General features: G+C 32.7%; 1 protein-coding gene across 1 annotated transcript in view; it reads right to left on the reverse strand.

Moving 5' to 3' along the window:
- Positions 1-1820: 1820 nt before the first annotated feature.
- The window catches only part of LOC127736901 (uncharacterized), a 28515-nt gene continuing 6113 nt past the window's right edge, over positions 1821-24222 (reverse strand). The window contains exons 2-4 of the mRNA XM_052247466.1: positions 5450-5554; positions 4883-5164; positions 1821-2074 (exon numbers count right to left, since the gene is read on the reverse strand). Of these exons, the coding sequence (XP_052103426.1) occupies positions 1821-2074; positions 4883-5164; positions 5450-5554 (641 nt within the window). The remainder of the gene's footprint in view (positions 2075-4882; positions 5165-5449; positions 5555-24222) is intronic.

Raw genomic sequence — 24222 nt, forward strand, 5'->3', positions numbered from 1 at the left:
TCCATTGAAAAGCTTTATATTCGAGGTGCATCTGATACTGATACTTGTATGGCATTTATACACAAATAATGAAAGATTTTTGTATCAGAAAAGTATATAAATTAAACGTTCGATATGGTATAGGAAAGATTTTGAAATTTTTGATTTTCTGGAAGGGACAGTAGTTAAGAGCAAAAATAAAATCATACAATTGTGAAACTATAGAGTAAAATAGACAAAATGATCCTTCGGCTTTAAAATGAATTATTTTGAATGAAAAAAGAGTGAATATTGAAATCTTAAAATATGATCAAGATTCTTTGATAAAAATCATGGGGTTTTAAATTTCAATCGAGAGAGGTAGCTATTTAAGATTTTTGGGTAGCAATTTGAATGTAGAGTACATAATTATAATAATAAAAAAATCTTCATCTTATACATTTATTTCAATAGGGTAGCTTGTTTGGATCCAACCAATCTTACACAGATACTTTAACTGGGATTGAATTTTTATTTTCTTCAATAAAACTACAATTTAATTAATTTTCGTTGTAATAATATATATATAAACATTTATTCTCCTGCTCATTATTATGCTAAACACTCTAGAATTATACTTTACAATAAGTACAAAGGGTGACAATTCTTAATGCATGCAGCCTCCTCCACTTATAACAGCTGCTTCCCTTGAAACTTAAAAAATAAGATAAAACAAATGTTTATGTTACAGCGCAAAAGATTGCGTTATTTCGCAAAGGTTTGCGTTATTTCGCAAAGATTTGCGTTATTTTGCATAGGTTTACGCAAACATAACAAGAAATATAGAAAAAAAATTTGGTGACGCTTATTCGCTTCCGAATCATAGTGTAAAAGTTGTGCAGTTTATTTTCCAGTGTTGACAATGACTTAAAGGGGAATGAATTTTCGGATTTTTGCACTCTTAGGTTTCTGTTTTCGACCCGGATTTGTTTTCGCTGAATCGATTTATGACTTTTGAACAGCGGTATACTACTGTTGCCTTTATTTATGTCTATTGTTGTTTTCCGAAAAGATTTAAAATAGCAGCATAATAAACAATACAAGAATTAAGACTCAAGCTTGTAGTACAATGCCCAAAGTAAAGATGGAAAAATGATGAGAGCCATTACTTTTGCCCCTTTAAATTGCACAAATAGTAATTTTGCAACGTTCCAAAATTATGTTAGTTCTTTTGCTAAAGGAAAAGGATGATACACTGTATAACCTGGAAACTTTAGTTTATAAATGTCAGTTGTGATATCACAATGACTTCATACACATGGTCATTTTTTCGTAGTTTTAGTTATGAGCCGAAGTCTTTTCAAAAAATTACATTTCACCCACATTAACATCTAAGTATATGATATTTTATAGCAAAATATCTTTTGGGTAGGGCATTGGCATATATCTTAATATCAATGACAACTCTGTAAATGAGGCAAAATTGTACTTTTGCATTTAATGCAAAAAATTTGAAGCCCTTACAAAAATATGTAAGACACAATTGAAAAATATAAATGATGTTATCTACCAAAGTAATGTCCTGTGAACAACTTTAGGGTGTTACTTGATAATTATAGTACTTTATGATTTTCAAATTTAAGGGGTATAAAGTGGACTTATAATATCATCTCTTAATTTTTGAATTTTAATGCCAAAATATCCAACAACATTGAAAAGTTTCTGCTCAAGAACTTCAACGATGAAAAGTAGCAGACATATTGTTTAAAGGCTTTACTGCCAATGACTAAAACACTTTAAATCTGTCTTATTTTGTAATTCATCACACTCAAATTAGTACTATAAAAAATAACGGATATATATTACAACAGATCATTGGAATAAATACCTGATTCTTGTACTCCTATAACAGCTGTTATTTCTTGTTTTTGCGTAACTGGTTGACCATTTATCCCTGAAACAACTTTTCCCAGGAAGTTGTGAACACTATGAGACAAGGATTCCTCAGTAACAAAAGCATCTTTTCTAATTTCAACATTTAAAACAAGGTCTGTTCTACTACTGCATGCTTCATCCAGACTTGAACTGTCTTCATCTGATGAAGATTCCAAATTTTCTGTAATTGTAAAGAGTACAATACATTCTATTTTATATATTTTGTTTCTAATCAAAGTCTTCACTATTCAAAACGCTTTGGTGTTTCTATTGTCCATTTGACTTCTATATATTTGCAGAAAAAATTCTTAAAAATCCATTTTTCAAATTATTATTTTTTTCCTTGATGTATGTTAATATATGATTTATACAAACTCTTACTATTAATTTCATAATTTTTGGTCTATAATTAAAAAAGTTTCTCATTAGGTCTCTATGACGTACAAAGATTTAATCCTTTCCGGAGAAGATAGCCAGTGTATAGCGAGAATGCAAATTTCTGATACAATTTTAACCAAGCAATATAAATTCTACAAGAAAGAAATGACCAACAACGCAAAATCGTCAACGCAGCCATACAAAACTTGCCAAATTTGCCTGCACTAATACCCAGACATAAGGGCCTAAAATCGATCAGTGACACAATAGAAAGTAACATATGAGAACTTGAAGAGATGGGGCGATTTCAGGAATCGTACGGAAGCCTATTATTACCACCAATTCTCAACAAAATTCTATGTTTTGTCAGACAAAATATTACTCGAGATCACGGTAATGTCTGTTGTGATATTTTAAGTTTACACAAATCAATAAAGAAAGACATTTGTATTCATGTAAATGTGAGGGAAAATGCTGTCTCATCTAGCTTACCTCTTAAAGTTATAGTTATAACTACAAATCTCTTTGAATAGACAAAAACCAAAACTACATCTATGTAATCAGATTACAACAATCGGACGAACCATCACAAGCCGGCTCTCGTATGTATTGTAAACATTAGCTATTTCAAAATTATGAGGTGACCCTTGCAAATGACCTGTACATTGATATCACTCAATGTAGCTCTATCCTTTAAGATACAGTACACTCCCTCTAGATTTTCAAACTATATCACAATTATGTCATAGATTTATTATAGTGCAGTGATATATCACTGAACTCTGATCCAGTTAGAACCAATGCCACTAATGCTATAAGGCAAGGTACTAAACGCCACATTGAACTCTACTGCAATTCATGTGACGGCTTCTAGGAAATCGAATATGCAAACATCTTCCAAACTAATTATAAGATTTTTGGCAGTATTAACGACATGAACGTGCAACGTTTTGTGTACTTCAGCGAATCATTTTCAACAATTCCTATCACAACACTATTAACGAAGGTATAACAAACACAAATGAAATAAATACTGGGTAAACTATAACAACAGAGAAATCCAATTACTGAAATACAGAAAAATCTATCAAAACACATTATACATGTAGTTGAACAAAAAAAGACATCATCAACTATAAATCCTTCATTTAAAGATAAAGCAACTTAATTACAAAAATATTTTTGTTTCTGTCATGACGAAACAATAATTCGTGACAAAAAAAAAGCAAGTAGCAGAACACTTCAAAGACTTTGTTTTTATGAATATAAAAAAGACATTTGACAACAACACAGCTGCAATCAAAAACCATTGAAGTGCTATAAAGAAAACTTGAACATGAAATCAAAACCGCCACATAAGAACTAGAATTTTCTACCATCTTAAATGAATTTGTAGACAAAAAAAAACATAAAAAAGGCCTAGGTGTAGATGGCATTTTAGTTAAAAATCTAAAATTAGCACAACCGGTGATCACAAAATCAATCACTTTCTGTTAATTCACAATTTTTCGAAAGGTATTCCACAAGGTTTTATACTGGGTCCCATACTTTTCAACACATTCTTTATTGAATTTTCCCTACCGTTCACAGTTGTCTATACTCTAAAAGTCTATTTTATACCAACAAATATAATCACAGCGATAACTGCACTTGAAACAGACAGTTTGGCTATGACATATTATTCTTTTCCAACCAAATAAAAGCAAATCCAGAATACTTTCAAGCTTATGAAAGTGGCCAAACAAGACAATATAAGGTTTGGCCTGGCATGTAACAAAATAAAATATGAAAAACGGGTCAAAATATTGGGCATCACTTAATTTTAAAATCTGCAAACAAACATAAAGACAGCTCCATATATTAAAAGAATTAGCAAAAACCAAAAACAAACTGGGGAAATTAACCATATAATACTCTTCCGTTATGTGTACTTCATTTTTTCTCTCACTATCTTGTCATTTCTGCAGCAAGACAAACGCTATAAAATTTGAAGAAAAAAATACAGAAAGAGCATTTTGTTTCCTTTACCGGGATTACAAAAGTACACGTATATGATGCAGTGCTATGAAAATTAAAAAAAATGTCATCTCTCAAAGCAAGCCTTAGATTATTGGCAGAAGAGGTGTTTAGAACAGTAGATAAGGAAAATCCAGTATATCTGCATAATTGATTTAAACTCGAGCGCCGGCCGTGCACTTGGTATAAACTTCGAAGTCTGAGGCAGTCTTGGTAATATATTCAAAAATCTACACAGAAACCTTGTGATTGGTTGAAAACATCCAAATGAACTAGAAAAAGCACCACTGATTGGATGTCATTTTCATTTAGGGGTATGACAAATGAAATTGCCCATTCATTATTCATTTTTTACTATCATGAGTATCAAAATCGGTTCCTGTTTGCTAAATAAGACAAATATCATGCTTGCAGAAGTACATTTTCTATTAACCATTATAGAACCATAAATCAGGATACTCCAAGTAAAATACCCCTTATCTGCAATATGAAAAACATGAAATCAATGAATGAATGCTGTATCGTACAATGTCTCAATTTACACTTGACATGTTTGATTACTCTCTTGTAACTGAAATTGAAAACTGAAACATACCTTCTAGTATAGAAAAGAAAACATCACACTGTTTCTTTGAAAAGCATTGCAAATCGGCAACCGCAAATACACGCTGAATGAAACTTTCCATTTCTCTGTACAACAAACTATCATCTTGCAGCAAACCAATAGCAATTTCCACATATAAAACAAGACTGCCTTCTTCAGCATACTTGAACTCAATTGACTCCGTGCTTATTTCACTTCGCCGAGAATAAAGGAGATCAGCTTTTTCTTGAGCATTCTTTATACCAGTCAATGTTATTGTCGACTTTATCATTCCTGGAATGAATGGGGATCAAGTTAAAAGCAATTCCATACTTTCACCCTTGTTAAGTATTCTTAGTTTATGTTTATATTTCTTACAAAAGGCTGTATTCAGACAATTTAAAATACTTATCCATGATATATATGACATAGATCTGATAATAAAAAAAAATAATGCCATTAATCTTTTCTGATAAAATGTTAAACTGCAAATGTATTACTATAATTTGTCACAATAAAACTTCAAAATAAGAAATTTGTAAGAATTAATTAATTCCTCTTTGTTATGAAAATTACTACCTTCTGTAGGACCTTTTGCTCTCAATTCCTCAATAACTGTTTGAGTTGACTGGTCCATGTAAACCTTTAAAGGTAAATCAGTCTTTACTTGGGTTTCTAATAATTCTGTAAAATATCAAGTGTATGAGAGAATATACAATGTATTCAATGTAGTGAATATCATAAAATGTCTAAAACACTTTTAATATCTAACATAAATAATCCATTCTTTTTTAATTTGAGAAAAAGGTGGGATACTTCAATATGTAAATGCTGGACATAGAACAATTAGTTTTGAAAGAAAATGTTGTGTTAAAGAAGGTTTCGTTTTTTAAAACCCAAAGTTAAAGACGAACTTCAAATTAAACATATGTCATACCAACTTATCATTGTGTTGCACTAAATGAAAAATCAGTCGAATAGTAAATGTCTTACTTCGATGCTGACAAACAAGAACGTTTGACATTAATATGTGTTCCTGTCAGAAATGCAACACCCTATTTTACCATTTATACATACGTTAGTGTTTATTTGATTTAAAAATATTTGATATGAATCCTGATTTATACACGTTTGAAGATCTTCTGCGACTTCTATATATATAATACCATGAAAACAATACAATTGGAAACGTGTTATGCTCTAATAGTAAAAGGCATGGTGTACAAAAGTTGTATAGAAGTCTCGCTGAGGAAACAACCATGGAAAGTTCCAGTCAGATTTGCGCTCATTTTTGTGTTCAAATTTAGAATTGTTTGTTTAATTTTTTATGAATTGTATTACATTAGATATTTTGGCTTGATTATAATGCGCTAGGTCACAAGACAACAGGAAAACATTTCACCCCACATTTGACATATTTTTCATACTGAGAATATGAATTTGCTCTTTCCCTACAACATGTTTGTTTGGTAGATAGGTAGCAAATACAAAATTTAAAGTGGACAATAATACCATATCTCTGTTATTTAACTGGTGCTCTGTAAATAAGCCCTCAGATGTATGTTGTTTCTTCAATATGGTTTTCATTAATACGAAGAAACTTATTTTTGAAAGCTATCGTTGAGTATTGTAAATTCAAAAATGTAAACATATATAGAATAACCATACATTGTCTCGAAATATAAATTTTATTTGTACAAGACTTAAAAACAGGTAGAAAGCGAGGCTGTGCCGAGCATTTCTATCCTGTTTTGAGCCGAGTACAAATAAAATTTATATTTCGAGACAATGTATGGTTATTCTTTATATACTGCAACTCCTACAACTGTTCCAAATGAAATATTTAGGGTAAAAACCATCATTTTTTTTAATTTACAGCGTAAAAATTCCGTGAACCTGTACCTTTTAAATGATGTCATAAATAAAACTCTATGGAAACGCATTGTCAACGTCGTAAACAAGGCGATGTACGGTCAGTGACTGTATATCACAAATGATTATACGGTCAATTTAATTTGACTGTGCAAATAGCACAACCGCAGTATATACCCAGTTGGAAAGCAGGTCACGGTTTGACCCCAATTCTATCACCAACAATAGTCACGTGACATTGAAAATTCTGTAAAACTACGGAAGAGACAAACCTCATTTTTTCTAAATAATATACCACTGTCATGATAAAAACGTACCAATCAAAATAATCTTCAGTATATATAGTTTTCACTCTTCAAAATTTACACATCAACTAAAAGTCCTTCTTTCTTAATTTTATCTTCAAACCTGAAGTTTGCGTGAAAATTGTCAAGTCTCCTGATCGAAAAATCTAAATATTTTCGAGGAAACTAAAAATGATGGGCTGAATTTGAATTTAATAAGGCATCTCATTAGGACAAACACTCGATATGAATATCCAGGCAACAGAGTTTTGGATACGCAAACGTCAAGTTATTTTCAACACGAAGCGGTGTTTTTTTGCCGATTTTGTGCAAGTGGTTATCTCCCCTGATATCACAAGTCTAAAATGAAAATCAAACAAAATCAATGAAAAGGGGTTAACATCACAAAAATCAAGAAGAAAATAAACAAAATTCGATTTAGAACTATGGTTTTTTAATATTTACAAGACATACCTGCCTCCTTTTCAGAGAAGGATAAGAGGTCAAGATTAAAAGACAATAAATTGGTTAAAAATTATGAAATGTCTCCTAGAAAACTAGCTGAATTGATATAAATTAGCTCTGGCTGATTAAATTTCCATTGTAATTGTAATAATGGGATATAGGATCACTCTTGGTAGAATTTTCCTAAATACATCTAACAATGTTTGAAGCAATAAAATATCTTGTCACAATTTAAAAAAAAATCTTTTGGAAATAAATATAATAAACACTACTAGTACTGATCATTTAGATTTTTACATTCTAAAAAGTGAGACCCAGAGTCACAATAGTTTCTTCATAGCAAAAAGGCCTTTTAACTCCATCTTTGTTTCTTTGTTGAACAGTGCAGTACTGCCTAGAAAATATCCTACAGAAAAAAGGATAAGTTTACCAGAAATATTTTAGAATAACTTATTTTCACTGAACAATAGAAATTCTGTAAAAGATAATAATTAAAATGATAGTATTTATTTAAGTGGCATAATTCTGAATTTTAAAATCATTACATTATTAAATGAAATGAAATTATTAAATTAGCTACCACAGTAGCCCTTGCCAAATTTCTCAGGGTATTCTATAGATTAGGAAAGTAAATCTTTTAGAAAAAATCTAAAAACTGGGGCTTCTAGTCTACTCTTCAAGTTGCTGTGTCAGCTGGTATAAATAAATATTGTATACTTGTACCTAAATAATTGTATATATATATATATCACAAATTACAAGAGAATTATTTGATAGTTGGTGGGATAGATGTGACAGCGATATATTCCTCTTTGTTTTGTTTCGTGGAAATTCAAACTTTACCTAAAAGCAAGCGACTATTGTTCTCGAAATTGTTAGCTTACATGTTGAGAAGTTAATCCATTTTAATCCTAGCATTGTCCATTTCTTGTTATCATATATATGTTTTTTAATTGTATTATTTGTTTGAATCATTAAGTGACAAATTTCATTATTACATGTAGTTATGATTAAGTAAGATTACGTAATTCATAATAGAGATTTCCAATAAAATGACATTACTCTACATAACCAACGTATCTGAACGTATCTCGGCCTATTGCAATGAAGCATGATTTTTTTTTGCTCGTTGAATACATTATGTATGTATTATGTTGGAATATATGTTATTAAAAAATTATCCAAATCTACTATTTTAAATCTTTACATATTTTGTTATCGAATTCTGGAAGATTTTTATTGACAACGACCTTTAAGAGAATAAATAATCCAGTTACCGGAATCAAATGCACCGATCGTTACTTGGTCATTTCACTTGACCCATATATTTAGTTTTCAAATGAGGAATTTTTAAAACCACTAAAATAAAAATTAAGTTTGAAATAATAAAAATAATGAAATCTGAAGCGAGGTGATATTCTCATTTTTGATTTATAAGTAATGATGTGAAAACAAGAGTTTCTAACACGCCGGAATGTAAAAGGTGTACACGACTAACTTCTTTTTTTTTTAGCATAATTCTATAATTTATTTCAAGATACTTTTGTCCGACTCAAAAATACAGATAACAATGCGTCTATCTGATAGCACTTTGTCATCTTTCCGTAGAATTTAATAAAATGGAATATGGAATTTATTGGAATGCATCTTCAAGAAAAACATGATTACACTTTACTAAATCAGTATTTTTTTCCCTTCTTTTTTTAAAAAGATGCATGGGTATAATTTAACGTCATTGCTCACAAATTGTTTTTGTGAAATGTTTGGAGTGCAACTTATACAAATACGTCTGAAAAACGGACATAAACATGTATGGAATTTTTTATTGTAGTTTTGTTGAGTAGGATTCTTTTATTTTTATTACCAACTTATGTGGAGCAGGATCTGCTTACCCTTCCGGAGCATCTGAGATCACCCACAGTTTTTGGTGGGGTTCGTGTTGCTCAGTCTTTTGTTTTTTGTGTTGTGTTTTGTATACTGTTGTTTGTCTGTTTGTCTTTTATTTTTTTAGCCATGGCGTTGTCAGTTTATTTTCGACTTATGAGTTTGAATGCCCCTTTTGCCTTTCTTTTATGATAGCAAGGGGTTATTATATTTTCTTATCTGTTTGTCTGTCCTTTCATCCGTCCCGTTCCAATTTTAAAACTTTTAGAATTATAACAAATCAGGGTTTTACCTAAATTAAGTGGTTTTCTGAACATGGAAATGTGATAATGTCAGGGGGCTAACATGTACATGTATGCGTATCTTCAATATTTATAACCGCCTCTGTGGTTCTGTAGTAGCTTGCTCGCCTCGGGTGCGGGAGGTCCTGGGTTCGATACCCGGCTGGTTCAAATCAAAGATTGACTGCATCTCTGCTAAGCACGCGATATATGGTATAGGAGTAAGAGCAAAATTTATGGTCCGGAGTCAGAATTATGTGTCCAGGTAGAGTGTCATGTCATCCTGTGGACCTTGTGAACTAGCATGATAAAAAATTTGGACCAGCGTGTAGGTCTAGTATAAAGTCGGGTTCATATTCATTCTCTCGTCTTGAATATGCATATTCAAACTACATATGCAATGAACACTTATTGTCCAACATCCTGTTGATACTTATATTTTAGCGTTGCGCAAAGTCGTGATCTTCTACACTGCATTGGGAATAAAAACACCGAAAAGGAAAATATTAACGTGCGCTTGGACTGAATTGCGCATCGAAATCATATCATCTTATTTTTTATTCTATGTTTCTGACTTATGACACTTGCACTACAATGATTTATGCAGTTAAAAAAATTGTTTATCAATAAATGGATAAAATACTATAAGTGAAGGCACTTCGAGGGATATAAAATATGTTGCCTGGAAATGTCTTTTGTATTTGGACTTGTATAGCATTTTAAAATGTTGTCCCCGTTAAACAAGATTACACAGAACAATCCTTTATCGAACACATCTTCTAAAATACAACCTCTATAGGGAATTTTTTATTTATTAACTTTATAATAAATGGAAAATACGTTAACTTAGAAATGAATTGGAAGCGATAGTTTTATCTCAATTTTTCAACTTTAATCGATCATCGACAAATCAAGACAAACAATGATTTCGACATTTCTGAACTTGTCAGCAAAATATCCTTCTAAAACATATTTTCCCCACAAAATATAAATAAATGGATAAAGAAAGAAGATAGAACATCGGATAACGAAAAAAAATTGCATTTAAAATATAGAATAATGGAGCGTTCATCTGCAATGCGTATTAAAAAAATAAATCTCATTATCAAAACCATGAAAGATAACTCAAATCGATCGTATAATAGGTAAGGGATACGTGTCTATACGTGATCTTATGTCAGAGAAAATTCAGGCGGGAATCTGGAGAACCACGTGATATATAAAAATACATGATTTCATTCATTTTATATACCGTAAAAAATATTTGATATGGACGTACATTCCAGTGTATGGTTTTAATAGTCTTTGAATACTTGGTTTAAACTTGAGCGACGTATTTAACCAAATTCAATCGTTGGCAATAACCAGTCCCATTAGGTCCGTACGTCGAGTTACGTACGTATGTCATTTTATTGGAAATCTCTATTAGATCGTTTCTATGTAAATGGTCAGTTGGATACCAGCGGTCAAGCTGTACGGACGCCGTGCATTTTACAGTGATATTCATTGTATTTAGTATAGAACATTTATTGGAATACCATTTGTTTTATCTTTTGGAATATACACCGTTGAACTTTTATTGTAATTGTTTTGCACTATTGAGAAAGTTATATATAAACCATCGTAAAGCTTAACTTAGTTTTGTTGACTTTAGACAGTGAGTTTCCCCTCGAATTCTTAATATAACAGGAACGACGAAAACCCCTGTTATACAGATCTTGTTCATTTTACTTAATGATTGCAAAATTTGACAAGAATTTACCATGTGAATAAATTCAGTTTTGTAAGATTTAAATTTTTTGTTCGACTTGATAAGCTATTGTTTGCACTTATTACTTTAACTTATTTAATAAGTAGATATCCAATAACCAAGGTTTTTCACTTATAGAGTATAATTAACTGACCTTCGTTTCTTCTTTCATGTTTTTTTCCCCAGAAATTTCCATTGCAAAGAATTATTTTTTCTCTCGCCATTTCTCGTGTTTTGTCCATGCATAGGCTATCATTATTTGGTCAGATTTGTTGCCAGTATGAATGAAATTTTCTTATACGTACAGTTTCAAACGTCACATAAACATGATCTTTGTTTCACTTTTCCAATGGCAATGTGTAAATTTTCACTTTGATTATTTGGGTATGCTAAAACTTAAAATCATCAAATTTTTATACAATGTAGTTGTCCACTATATATATAGGTTTTGGATGATTTTGACAATGATCGGAACTACTATGTTGCCATGGAAACTGCATCAAAAATTTCAAAAATTTCAAAATGCTTTTAACTTGATGAAACTTCACTTAATGATGAGCAACATTTATAGATGTGACTTATGAAGTTGGAATTTCCAAAATGGCTGCCGTTACCATGGAAACAATGCAAAATTGGTCAAAATGCTCCAAAAATCTTACAGTAGCATTTCCTTTCTTAAAATGGTAGGTCAAATCCATTGAAACTTTGATGGTATGTTCCCTCCCATGTACCAATGTGGCATCTGTCATTAAATTTTGGGAATGGTCTCTGTAACCATGGAAACCAGCAAAAATGTCAAAACTTTCTAAAATTTCAAAATGCTCCAAACTTAATACGATTGTCAACTGGCAAGTCTAGATGAGACTTTTGACTTTGGAATTCCAACATGGCCACCGTTGCCATGGAAACTGCAAAAAAGGTAAAAAATTTCTCAAAATGCTCCAAACTTAATGAAACTGAATAATATTGTTAACTGGCAAGTCTAGATGAGACTTTTGACTTTGGAATTTCCAAAATGGCCACCGTTGCCATGGAAATGTCAAAAATTTTTAAATGATCAAAAATGCTCTAAATGGTCTGAAAACTTACAGAAAGATGTAAAGCCATGCATAAATGTGCATTCACTGCTTAAAATTTTCGAAACGGCTGCCGCCTAGTGGCAATTGGGGAAGGGTAACATCCGCTATTGCTTGCAATGGCATATCTAGTTATGGCACCCCTTATGGCACCCTCAACGGAGTTGTGGTGATATATTGTTATTGTTCGTTTCTTTTTCTTTTCTTATTATGGCACCTTCAACTAAGTTGGGGTGACGTATTGTTATTCTACGTTTCTTTTTTTTATGTCACCCTGACGGAGGTCGGGTGACATATTGTTATTGTACGATTCTTTTTCTTTATTATTATTTTGGGGTGGGAAATATTTTGTCCAGACTAGTTCTCAGAATTGTATGGACCGATGTTCATGGAACTTAACCATAATGAAGACCACCACATGTAGTTGTGCACCTGACTTTGGAATGTACGAGATGTCTTCCGTTTCCATGGAAACTCCGAAATTCGAAATTTTAATGGAACATTCTATAAACTTCTATGCAGTAATTTGTCCATTTGAAAATGATGGACTGATAATGATAGAACTATGTCATAATGTGACCCACCATGTAAAGTTGTGCACCTGATTTTGGAATGTTCAAGATGGCTTCGGTTGCCATGGAAATTGCAAAAATGTAAAACAAATTCGAAATTCGAAGTCATTGTGTATCTTTCAATTTTAGACCTAACTTATTGAAAGTGTATGGTAATATAGTCTGTAATGTGTAGATGTGCAAATAGTATGTGGAATTTCCAAAATGGCAGCCATTGCCATGGAAACAGAGGAAGATTTTAACATTGATGCATACGGAAAAACACACAAAAGTAGTATTTTCTCAAAGAATCTCGATTCAAACCTAGTGTAACTTTACTGAAATGAAACATGTCATGTGCCAACGTAGCATCTGTCTTTGGAATTTTCAAAATTGCCGCCGTTACCATGGAAACATTGCAAAACAAAATCAAAATTCTTTGAACTTTCTGAAACTTTACAGAAATGTCACCTGGTATGTGTGGATGCCAGTTTGACTTTGGAATTTTCAAAATGGCCACCGTTGTCATGGAAACAGTACAATTGTTTTAAAATTGAAAAATGCACCTAACGCTATTAAAACTAACAGATTAATCTGTTGTCGTGCATATATATTTCTGCATTCACTGATTGAAAATTCCGAAATGGCTGCCGTTTAGTGGCAATTGGCGAACCAGGGTGACATCCGCTATTGCTTGCAATCGCAATTCTAGTTATGTCACCCGTACGACATTGTCGGGTGACATATTGCTTTTCCTCTGTTTCTTTTTCCCTATTATTATTATTTTTCTTCCACCTAATTTTGTCCGGCAGTTTTTTCGGAGGCAATGGAACCAATCTTCGTGATGGTTGAGCATAATGAGGACCACCAGCAGTGGAGTTGCAGTGAAACTTTGGAACTTTAAAATGGCCGCCGTTTCCATGGAAACAGCAAAAATGTGAAAAATGAATTTTTTGTTTTTGATGACTAATTTGAGAATACCTGAACTAAAAATCATCAAATTTTCATACAACATAGGTATCCACTATATACAGGTTTTGGATGATTTTGTCATGGAAACTGGGGAAAGGTTTCCCATTATAACCCTATGGGAAAAACCTTAAAGTAGCATTTTCTCTCTTAAAATGGTAGGTCAAATCCATTGAAACTTTGATGGTATGTTCCATACCATGTACCAATGTGGCATCTGTCATTACAATTTTGGGAATGGTCTTTGTTACCATGGAAACCAGCAAAAATGTCAAAAATTTTAAAATGAACCAAACTTAATAAAACTTTATATTAATGTTAACTGGCAGGTATAGATAAGACTTTTGACTTTGGAATTTCCAAAATGGTCGCCGTTGCCATGGAAACAACAAAAATGTGAAAATTTCAAAATGCTCCAAATGTTCTGAAAATTTACAGAAAGATATATTGCCATGCATATATGTGCATTCACTGTTTAAAATTTTTGAAATGGCTGCCACTTAGTGGCAATGGGGGGGGGAAGGGTGACATCCGCTATTGCTTGCAATGGCAAATCTAGTTATTATTATTATTATTCCACCTTTTTGTCCTAGAGTTTTCTCATAGATTAGTGGACCAATCATAATGAATGGGTTCCATGATGAGGACCACCAACTCTAGTTATGCAGGACACCTTTGAAATTTTTAAATGGCCACCGTTGCCATGGAAACTGCAACAATGTAAAACAATTTCAAAATGCCAATTCTTTTATTATTAGACCAAACCTAATGAAACTTTATGGAAATGTTGCCTGGTATGTGTGGAAGCACCGACTATATTTAGAAATTCCAAAATGGCTACCATTGCCATGGAAACTGGGCAAAAGTTTAACATTGACCCTATGGGAAAACATATTAAAGGAGCAGTTTCTTAAAGAATATAAGATAAAACCCAATGAAACTTCAATCATATGTAACATGTCATCAGACAGTGTGGCATGTGTCTTTGGAATTTTGGAATTAATCACTGTGACCATGGAAACAGCAAAAATTTCAAAAAATTCAAAATGCTTTAAATTTAATGAAACTTAATATAGATGTTTACTGGCAAGTTTAGATGAGACTTTCCACTTTGGAATTTCCAAAATGGCCGCCGTTGCCATGGAAACATCAAACATGTGAAAATTTTCAAAAAGCTTTCAATGTTCTGAAAATTTGCAGAAAGGTGTATAGCAATGCATATATGTGCATCCACCGTTTACAATTTTCGAAATGGCTGCCGCTTAGTGGCAAAGGGGGGAAGGGTGACATCCGCTATTGCTTGCAATAGCAATTCTAGTTATGTCACCCGAACGACAATGTCGGGTGACATATTGCTTTCCCTCCGTTTCTTTTTTTTATTATTATGTCACCCGATCGACAATGTCGGGTGACATATTGCTTTTCCTCTGTTTCTTTTTCTGTATTATTATTATTATTATTATACTTCCACCTAATTTTGTCCGGGAGTTTTCTCAGAGCCGATGGAACCAATCTAAATGATTGTTCACTATAACAAGGAACACCAACTATTGCGTTGCAGTGGAACTTTGGCACTAAAAAATGGCTGTCGTTACCATGGAAACCGAAGAAAGGTGAAAAAATAAAATTTTGGAGTTTGGTGAATAATTTGAGAATGCTTAAACTTAAAATCATTAAATTTTTATACAATGTAGTTGTCCACTATATACAGGTTTTAACTGATTTTGGCAATCATTAGAACTACTATGTTGCCATGGAAACTACACCAAAAATTTCAAAAATATCAAAATGCTCCAAATTTAATGAAACTTCACAGTAACGATGAGCAACATTTGTACATGTGGCATTTGGAGTTGGAATTTCCAAAATGGCTGCCGTTACCATGGAAACAATGTAAAAATGGTTAAAATGCCTCCAAAACCTTAAAGTAGCATTTACTTTCTTAAAATGGTAGGTCAAATCCATTGGAACTTTGAAGATATGTTCCCTCCCATGTACCAATGTGGCATCTGTCATTAAATTTTGGGAATGGTCTCTGTTACCATAGGAACCAGCAAAAATATCAAAAATTTCAAAACTTTCAAAATGCTTAAAACTTTATGAAACTTCATACGATTATTAACTGGCAAGTCTGGATGAGACTTCTGACTTTGGAATTTCCAAAATGGCCACCGTTGCCATGGAAACTACAAAAATTTCAAAAATTTCAAAATGCTCCAAACTTAATGAAACTTCATAATAATGTTAACTGGCAAGTCTGGATGAGACTTTTGACTATGGAATTTCAAAAATGGCCACCGTTGCCATGGAAACAGCAAAAATATGAAAATTTCAAAATGCTTCAAATATTCTGAAAAATTACAGAAATATGTATTGCCATGCATATGCATATATGTGCATTCACTGTTTAAAATTTTTGAAATGGCTGCTGCTTAGTGTCAATGGGGGAAGGGTGACATCCGCTATTGCTTGCAATGGCAAATCTAGTTATTATTATTATTCTTCCACCTAATTTTGTCCTGCAGTTTTTTTGGAGCCAATGGAACCAATCTTAATGATAGTTAACTATAATGAGGAACACAAAATTTCGGGTTGCAGTAGGTCTTAAGAACATTAAAAATGGCTGCCGTTACCATGGAAACGGAACAAATGTGAAACAATCCAGTTTTTGGTTTTAGTGAATTATTTGGAGATGCTTAAACTTAGAATCATTATATTTTAATATCATGTAGGTGCCCACTATATACTGGTTTTGGATGATTTTAGCAATCATTGGAACTACTATGTTGCAATTGAAACTACATCAAAAATTTCAAAAATATCAAAATGCTCAAAATTTTTTGAAACTTCACAGTAACGATGAGCAACATTGGTAGATGTGGAATTTGGCGTTGGAATTTCCAAAATGTCTGCTGTTACCACGGAAACAATGCAAAAAGGTCAAATTGCTCCAAAAACTTCAGGGTTTGGTGTATAATTTTGGTATGCTTTAACTTAAAATCAACAAATTTTTATACAATATAGTTGTCCATTATATACAGGTTTTGAATGATATTGACAATCATTGGAACTACTATGTTACCATGGATACAGGAGCAAAAATTTCAAAAATTTCAGAATGCTTCAAACTTAATGAAACTTCACAATAATGTTGACTGTCATGTGTGGAAGCAGCAATTGGCGTTGGAATTTCCAAAATGGCTGCCGTTACCATGGAAACAAGGCAAAAAAGGAAAAATTATGCGTAAAATTTGTAAATCCACTAAATGTTCTAAAAAATTACAGAAAGATGTATAGCCATCAGTATATATGTGCATTCACTGTTTAAAATTTTAAAACTGGCTGCAATCTAGTGACAATGGGGGAAGGGTGACATCCGCTATTGCTTGCAATGGCAAATCTAGTTATTATTATTCTTCTTAACCCTAATTTGTCCGACCATTTTCTTCCAAGCCTTAAATGATGGAAACTTTATATTTGGTATGATGTTGGGGTAGTATCCCTAGGCGTGCATTCACTATTTTTTATTTCAAATTGGGGTCAACTTGGCACTATTTGGGGGCCGGAACATGGGTGGGGTCATTTTTCGACTATTGATTCGCTACTGGTAGAACCTTTAAGTTTTGTGTAATACAAGAGACCGATGTCCAGGTGTCCATTCCACATTTTTTATTTCAGCCCGGGGCTATCTTGGCATTATTTTAGGGGGTCAATTTTCATGGAACATTCTAGAACAATAGTCATGTGATTAGTCATGTGATATGTTGAATTATTTCTATGTACATTTTATGTTATATAATGATAGATTATGACAGGTAGCACCATATGTAGCTGTAATTCGACTTTGGAATTTTTAAAATGGCCGTCGTTACCATGGAAACTGCAAAAATGTGAAATTTTTTAAAAATGCTTCAAATTCAATGAAATTTTGCAGAGATGTTAACGAGTGTATGTAGATTTGGAATTTGACTTTGAAATTTCCAAAATGGCCGCCGTTGCCATGGAAACAACAAAAATGCGAAAAATCTAGATTTGGTCCAATCTTTATGAAACTTAAGGGTATCTATCCTGGTTCCCGGTACTACGTTCCAGGTATTAGCTAATAACCATACGCTGTCACGTAACATGAATCATACCTGATAATATAAAAAACATACTGAATATTGCGATCGGGAACCAGTCTAAAGGGCATCCGATACAGTTTCAAGGGAGTTAACTCTTGGCGCGACGTTAAGCGTTCAAATTCCCGCAAAACGTCACTTTCTGCGGGACGTTATGCGTGTAATTTTCCCTAATTAGAACGATATATTGTACAATCGATGCACCAATTTATGTTCTCATGCATGCTAACTTCTACACCATTAAGATTAGCGCATTTGATTCTAACAGGATAAAAGTTTAATAAAATTATTAGAAATTAAACACATTACTGTTTCTGTTGTTCCTCATTTTGAAGTTTCTGTGAGATCTTCAACAAAATATCGTATAGACGTCGCGTACGGTGTTGGTGTTAGTTTTGACGTTATTTTTCATGCATTGTACAAATAACGGATCATAGCGTCGTAAAAATTTCATTTCGTGCAGCTCACCACATAATTTGTATGAGCTGTTTGCTTGACTTGCTACGTATAGAACCGAAAAGCAAAAGCAGCACATATTTCTTAAAGTGCAGATAAATTATATTTATTAATACAGTATCACCTTGGAGCAAAGATATTTTTTCTTTCTTTTGATTGTAACAGGATATTTTTTTTTTTAAACCACTGTCTTTACTGCTGCTTTCTTGTATCCGCTTTTGATAGTTTCTGGATAAAAATGTTATTAGTTGAAGCGTTTATTTCATTACCTGTATTAAAGGTTGAGTATGACTATCTATTGTTGAAAGCAAATTCAAAATTTACAACAACAAACATATTTAATCTGATTTCTTGCCCGGCGCGGGACGTTTGCGCTTTTTCATTTCACATTTGCGCTTTTTTAATGGACATTTGGCCTTCAATTCATATAGGACATTTGCGCTTTTTAAATGTGGACATTTGCGCTTTTTGTATAGGACATTTGCGCTTTTACAAAAGTTTCTTTATGGTTAAAAGTTAAATAGTCTTTCCATATCACATTCGTGTTTGAACAATTTTGCTCTTGTAAGTTGTCCTGACTGGTATTTCGCCCTCATTTCAAATATATATTCCTGTCTCTATTTCTCAATTCTTGACTGAGACGCCTGTTCATTAATATATCGAATTTTAATGTTATAAACTGTTGTACAATGATAAGAAACCATTGTGACATAGACATTTTTTACCGTACCTGTCTCTATAATCTTATACTTTTATGTTTAAGACTGTGCCAATGTTAACTAGCTAACGACAAATACAAGTTGAATTTATTTATTAAAATGTAGACGATTAAGTCCCAGGTTAAGGGGAGGGTTTGGATCCCGCTAACAAGTTTAACCCCGCCACATTCTGTATGTATGTATGTGCCTGTTCCAAGTCAGGAGCGTGTAATTCAGTGGTTGTCGTTTGTTTATGTGTTACATATTTGTTTTTTTGTACATAAATTAGGCCGTTAGTTTTCTCGTTTGAATTGTTTTACATTGTCATTCCGGGGCCTTTTATAGCTGACTATGCGGTATGGGCTTTGTTCATTGTTGAAGGCCGTACGGTGACCTATAGTTGTTAATTTCTGTGTCATTTGGTCTCTTGTGAAGAGTTGTCTCATTGGCAATCATACCACGTCTTCTTTTTTATATTAAAGTTAAAAAGCGTAAATGTCCGGTCAATTTACTACAGGTGTATCAAAATTTAAAGCGTAAATGTCAATAGTGTTTGAAGCGCAAATTCCTATCGTGTTATGTATGAAAAAGCGCAAACATCCTGTGCCCAATTTGCCAAATGCATATACAAAAGTAAATCTAATCTCAACTATGAACAAGAAAACCGATACAGTATATATATAAAAAATTATAAAAAAAGTTATGGTTTTGCATGAGATGTTTGCGACGTAGGGCACTACATGTCAAGTTATACAGAACGTAACGTCAAAACGAGTAAAAAAGCATGATGTGACATTATGACTTGACAAAAGTAGTCGCTGACTGTGACGTTAATACTTTCGACATGTAGTCGAAAATGGGTTCAAATAAATTTCTGAAATATATATTTTAATGTTAATATATAGTATTTTTTGTGCTATTGTAATTTCAAAAATTCCCCCGCCAAAACTGTATTATATGACTTATCATATTTGTAACAAAATTGTAAAAAACGGCGTTTTGTGACATTTTGACTAGACACAAATAAAAAGCTCGCGTTTATTTTCTTTTTTAATATTTTCCCTTGAAACTTCGACTTATTTTTTTTCTCTTTCACTTGAAAAACATCTTATCACGTTTAAATAAATTTTCAGATCGTAGAAAAGACCGCAAATGCCAATTGCTTTTCATTAGACACTTAACAAATACGCCGAAACGTCAAAAAACGGCAAGTGTGACATTTCAACGGATTTGATAAAATTAACAATTTAGGACATAATTTAAACAATATCTACTTTTAGAAGTCATAGAAAGTTTTATAGGTATTGTATAATTTTGACACTGAAAGGGTGGATATGTAAATTGTGATTTGAGTCTGCAGCATTCGTTCGAATTTTGAAGAGCTCTTTATGAAATGAGAGATTTGGGTTTTGTGACAGAAATAAAAATTTCCAATTACCATAAATTCTGCCACGATACTTTGAAATATTGTAGCAAAACTTTTTCTTTTTTTTTTCCTTGTCATATACGGAATAAAATGATATATTAATTTCGGAATAATCTATTTGAATTGTTTTTTAATATCACTCTTAAGTTCTCTCCTATTCATATTTTTTTTTACAATTTTCGGCTTGGCCACAAAACAAAGTGAACTATTCGTTCTGGTCAGACGCGTCCAGTTAACGATAACGTCATAAATAAAACATACGCCGTTAACACAAAAGACTGCTCTTTCTAGGGATATAGCAATCTCAAGACGACTGACCCTTTCGGTGTTACTAATATAATGCATGTCAATTATAATTTTTTTTATCATTCATCATACATGATCAAATTTTGATTTGAATCCGATTTTCTGACATTTTATTACAGCGCAGAAAACCAATGATTTTTTTTAAAACTAATACCGAAAGTTTAGGAACATGAAGAAGTAACGGAACAATTTATTCCATTTATTATGTTAAATAAATAATGGTATGCCGCTAATATTTACAATGATACAACTTTTATAAAAGAACAAAGTTCCAATTTCCTCCGCGTTGCACGTATTTTATCCAACAAAATGCAATAACCAATATTTTTTTTTTCTTCAAAACTTTTTACAAATATGTTAGAAAAATGGCGGATTGACAGCAAATACAATGCAATTTCCAATATAATTAATATTTCCAAATGGCATAACTCTTTTAAAAAATAGTTGATAGGCACTGATTTTCGAACGTGTCCATACGATATAAGTTTTATAAAAATCTGGAAAGAATTGTACACTTGAAAAATTCAATAACCCCCCCCCCCCCTCCCTCACCCCCACCCCCCAAAAAAAGCATTAAATACTGAGGAGAAAGTATATAATAGTACAAGATTATGAATGCTTTAAGAAGTGACTTGCTTTAAAATCGTAATTTGGGAGTTGGGAGAAGAATAAAAAGAAACAAAAACAAACCCAAAGTTATGGAGGATGTATAGGTAACCGTTGTTCAGTCTTCCAGATATTAATTCAACCGTTTTTGCCAAATCAAAAATTCTGAAAAATTCTGAAAAATTTCATGATTATGGTACAGTTTCTCTGTCTGGTAAAAGCCTCCTTTAGCAAATTGAAGATTCTGCTTTATAAGATTTTTTTTTCTGACAAGTTCCGTTTGCAGGAAAAGACCTCATGTAAGCAATGGTAAGTAACCTTTGTGCTGTGATCTAGTGAAAATAAGTATGTACAAGTGAACTTTATAACTGGTTAAAAACAGTAGGAGCCTCCAAATTTTATTCAACTGTAATCATTGACCAGAATAAAAGTTTGATTTTATTAATACATTTAAATTCTTAAAAGTGTTTAAAACGTGAATAAAGGATTTTAAGGGGTATGATAATGAAACAGCAGCCCACCAAACAAAACAAAACAAAAACATCTAGAGGTCAACATATGGTATAAAACAATACACGAGTGTGTACAGTACATGTACCTGCATGTCAAGTTCTAAATTGCCGCGAGTCTTAAAATTTTAAAAGCCGTAAAAAATATCAAGTCCGTAATAACTTGAGATGTTTCTAACTTGGACCACAAACAGAGAGAGGTATTTATGATTCACATGATGTTATTTCCGAAAACAATATTACCAATTTATAGGTAGCTCTTTATAAGCAATATTTATGCATCTGAAAAATGTCGCCGATAACTTGCAGAGATAATTTGCAGGAGACGTCGAAATTGTCTGCCAGCGACGTCGTGCATTTTCGCGCTAACGTTGAGGTTATCAAGGGGAGACGCAATTTTTAGGATAAATTGCGTTTATCTTCGAATCCAGCACGGTGACATATATTTTTTATTTGAGATTTGGAGAAAACATGACAAAATGCAGTTAATGTAGAAAAATGTGAAAAATGACATTTTCAGAATCACCCTATTTCCATATTTTTAGGTTAAAAAATATGCCACTTTGAGCATCTTGTCCGCAATGTCAAGCAAGGCTTGGATAATTATATAGTCATTCTTGTATAGATTTATTTTTTTCCTTATTGTCATTTATCACAGCTTCAGATTGAAACCAATCTTATTAATTTACGACGAAGAATAGCTACTCCAAAAAATTTATAACATTGCCTAACTTTTTTACAAAATTGCACAAATCCCCAATTTTCAGCCTCAATTTTCTCGAAAACAAGCACGGTGACCTATGTTTAATTTTGTGTTTTTTGTTATAACTCGCCCAGGCCTACAACATATTTCAAAATTATGAAAATGACATTATATCGAGAAACTGTATCGGATGCCCTTAACAGTAATATGACCTGTCATGTGTAGATGTGCCATCCGACTTTGGAATTTTCAAAATGGCTGCCGTTAATTCTAACTCTTTCGTTATAAGACCCAACTGGATGAAACTTTATGAAAATGTTACCCAGTATGCTAAGATGTCAAGACAATATTTGGATAGTCCAAAATGGGCGCCGTTGTCATGGAAACTGGGGGCAAGTTTTACATTGACCTTATAGGAAAATGCATAAAATCAGCATTTTCTTAAAGAGTATTTGACCAAAGTCAATGAAACTGTATTGATATATAACATGACATGTGGCAATGAGATGTCTGCTTTTAGAATCTTGGAATTATCCACTGCAACCATGGAAACAGCAAAAAAGTTCAAAATTTCAAAAAAAATCAAAATGCTGCAAACTGGATGAAACTTTACAGAAATGGTAACTGGCATGGGCAGAGTTGCATTTTGAAGTTGGAATTTTCAAAATGGCTGCATTAACCATGGAAACAGCAAAAAAGTTCAAAATTTCAAAATGCTCCAAACTTAATGAAACTTTACAAAAATGATAATTTGCATGTGTAGATGCACTCTTTGACTTTGGAATTTGCTAAATGGCTGCCGCTCACCTGGCAATGGGGGAAGGGTGCCATCCGCTATTGCTTGCAATGGCAAATCTAGTTATGGCACCCTCAACGGAGTTGGGGTGACATACTGTTATTTTACGTTTCTTTTTTTTCTTATTTTTCTTCCACACATTTTGTCCGCGCGAGTTTTTGAAATCCAATGGACCAATGTTGATGGAACTCTACTATAATGAGGATCCCCATGTAAAGTTGTGCACCTTGCTATGAAATGGTAAAAAATGGCCGCCGTTTCCATGGAAACTGCAAAACTGCGAAAAAAATCAAAGTGTTCCAAACTGGAAGAAACTCCACAGGAATGGTAACTGGCATGTGCTGATTTGCAGTTTGATTTCGGAATTTCAAAATGGCTGCCGTTACCATGGAAACAGCAGAACAATGGTTGGGGGCCGTTTTGGCGACTTTTGTGTTAGCATCCTAACACAGGATTACTTGTTATTAAGTCGCCAAAACGCAGTTTTGGGGACTTTATGTTTTTGTCGCGTTTCTTCTTAATGTTATTATTATTATTATTATTCTTCTTAACCCTAATTTGTCCGACCATTTTCTTCCCAGCCTTAAATGATGGAAACT

The sequence above is a fragment of the Mytilus californianus genome, unplaced genomic scaffold (genome assembly GCF_021869535.1).
Source record: "Mytilus californianus isolate M0D057914Y unplaced genomic scaffold, xbMytCali1.0.p SCAF_4, whole genome shotgun sequence".
In the NCBI taxonomy this organism is placed as follows: Eukaryota; Metazoa; Mollusca; class Bivalvia; order Mytilida; family Mytilidae; genus Mytilus; species Mytilus californianus.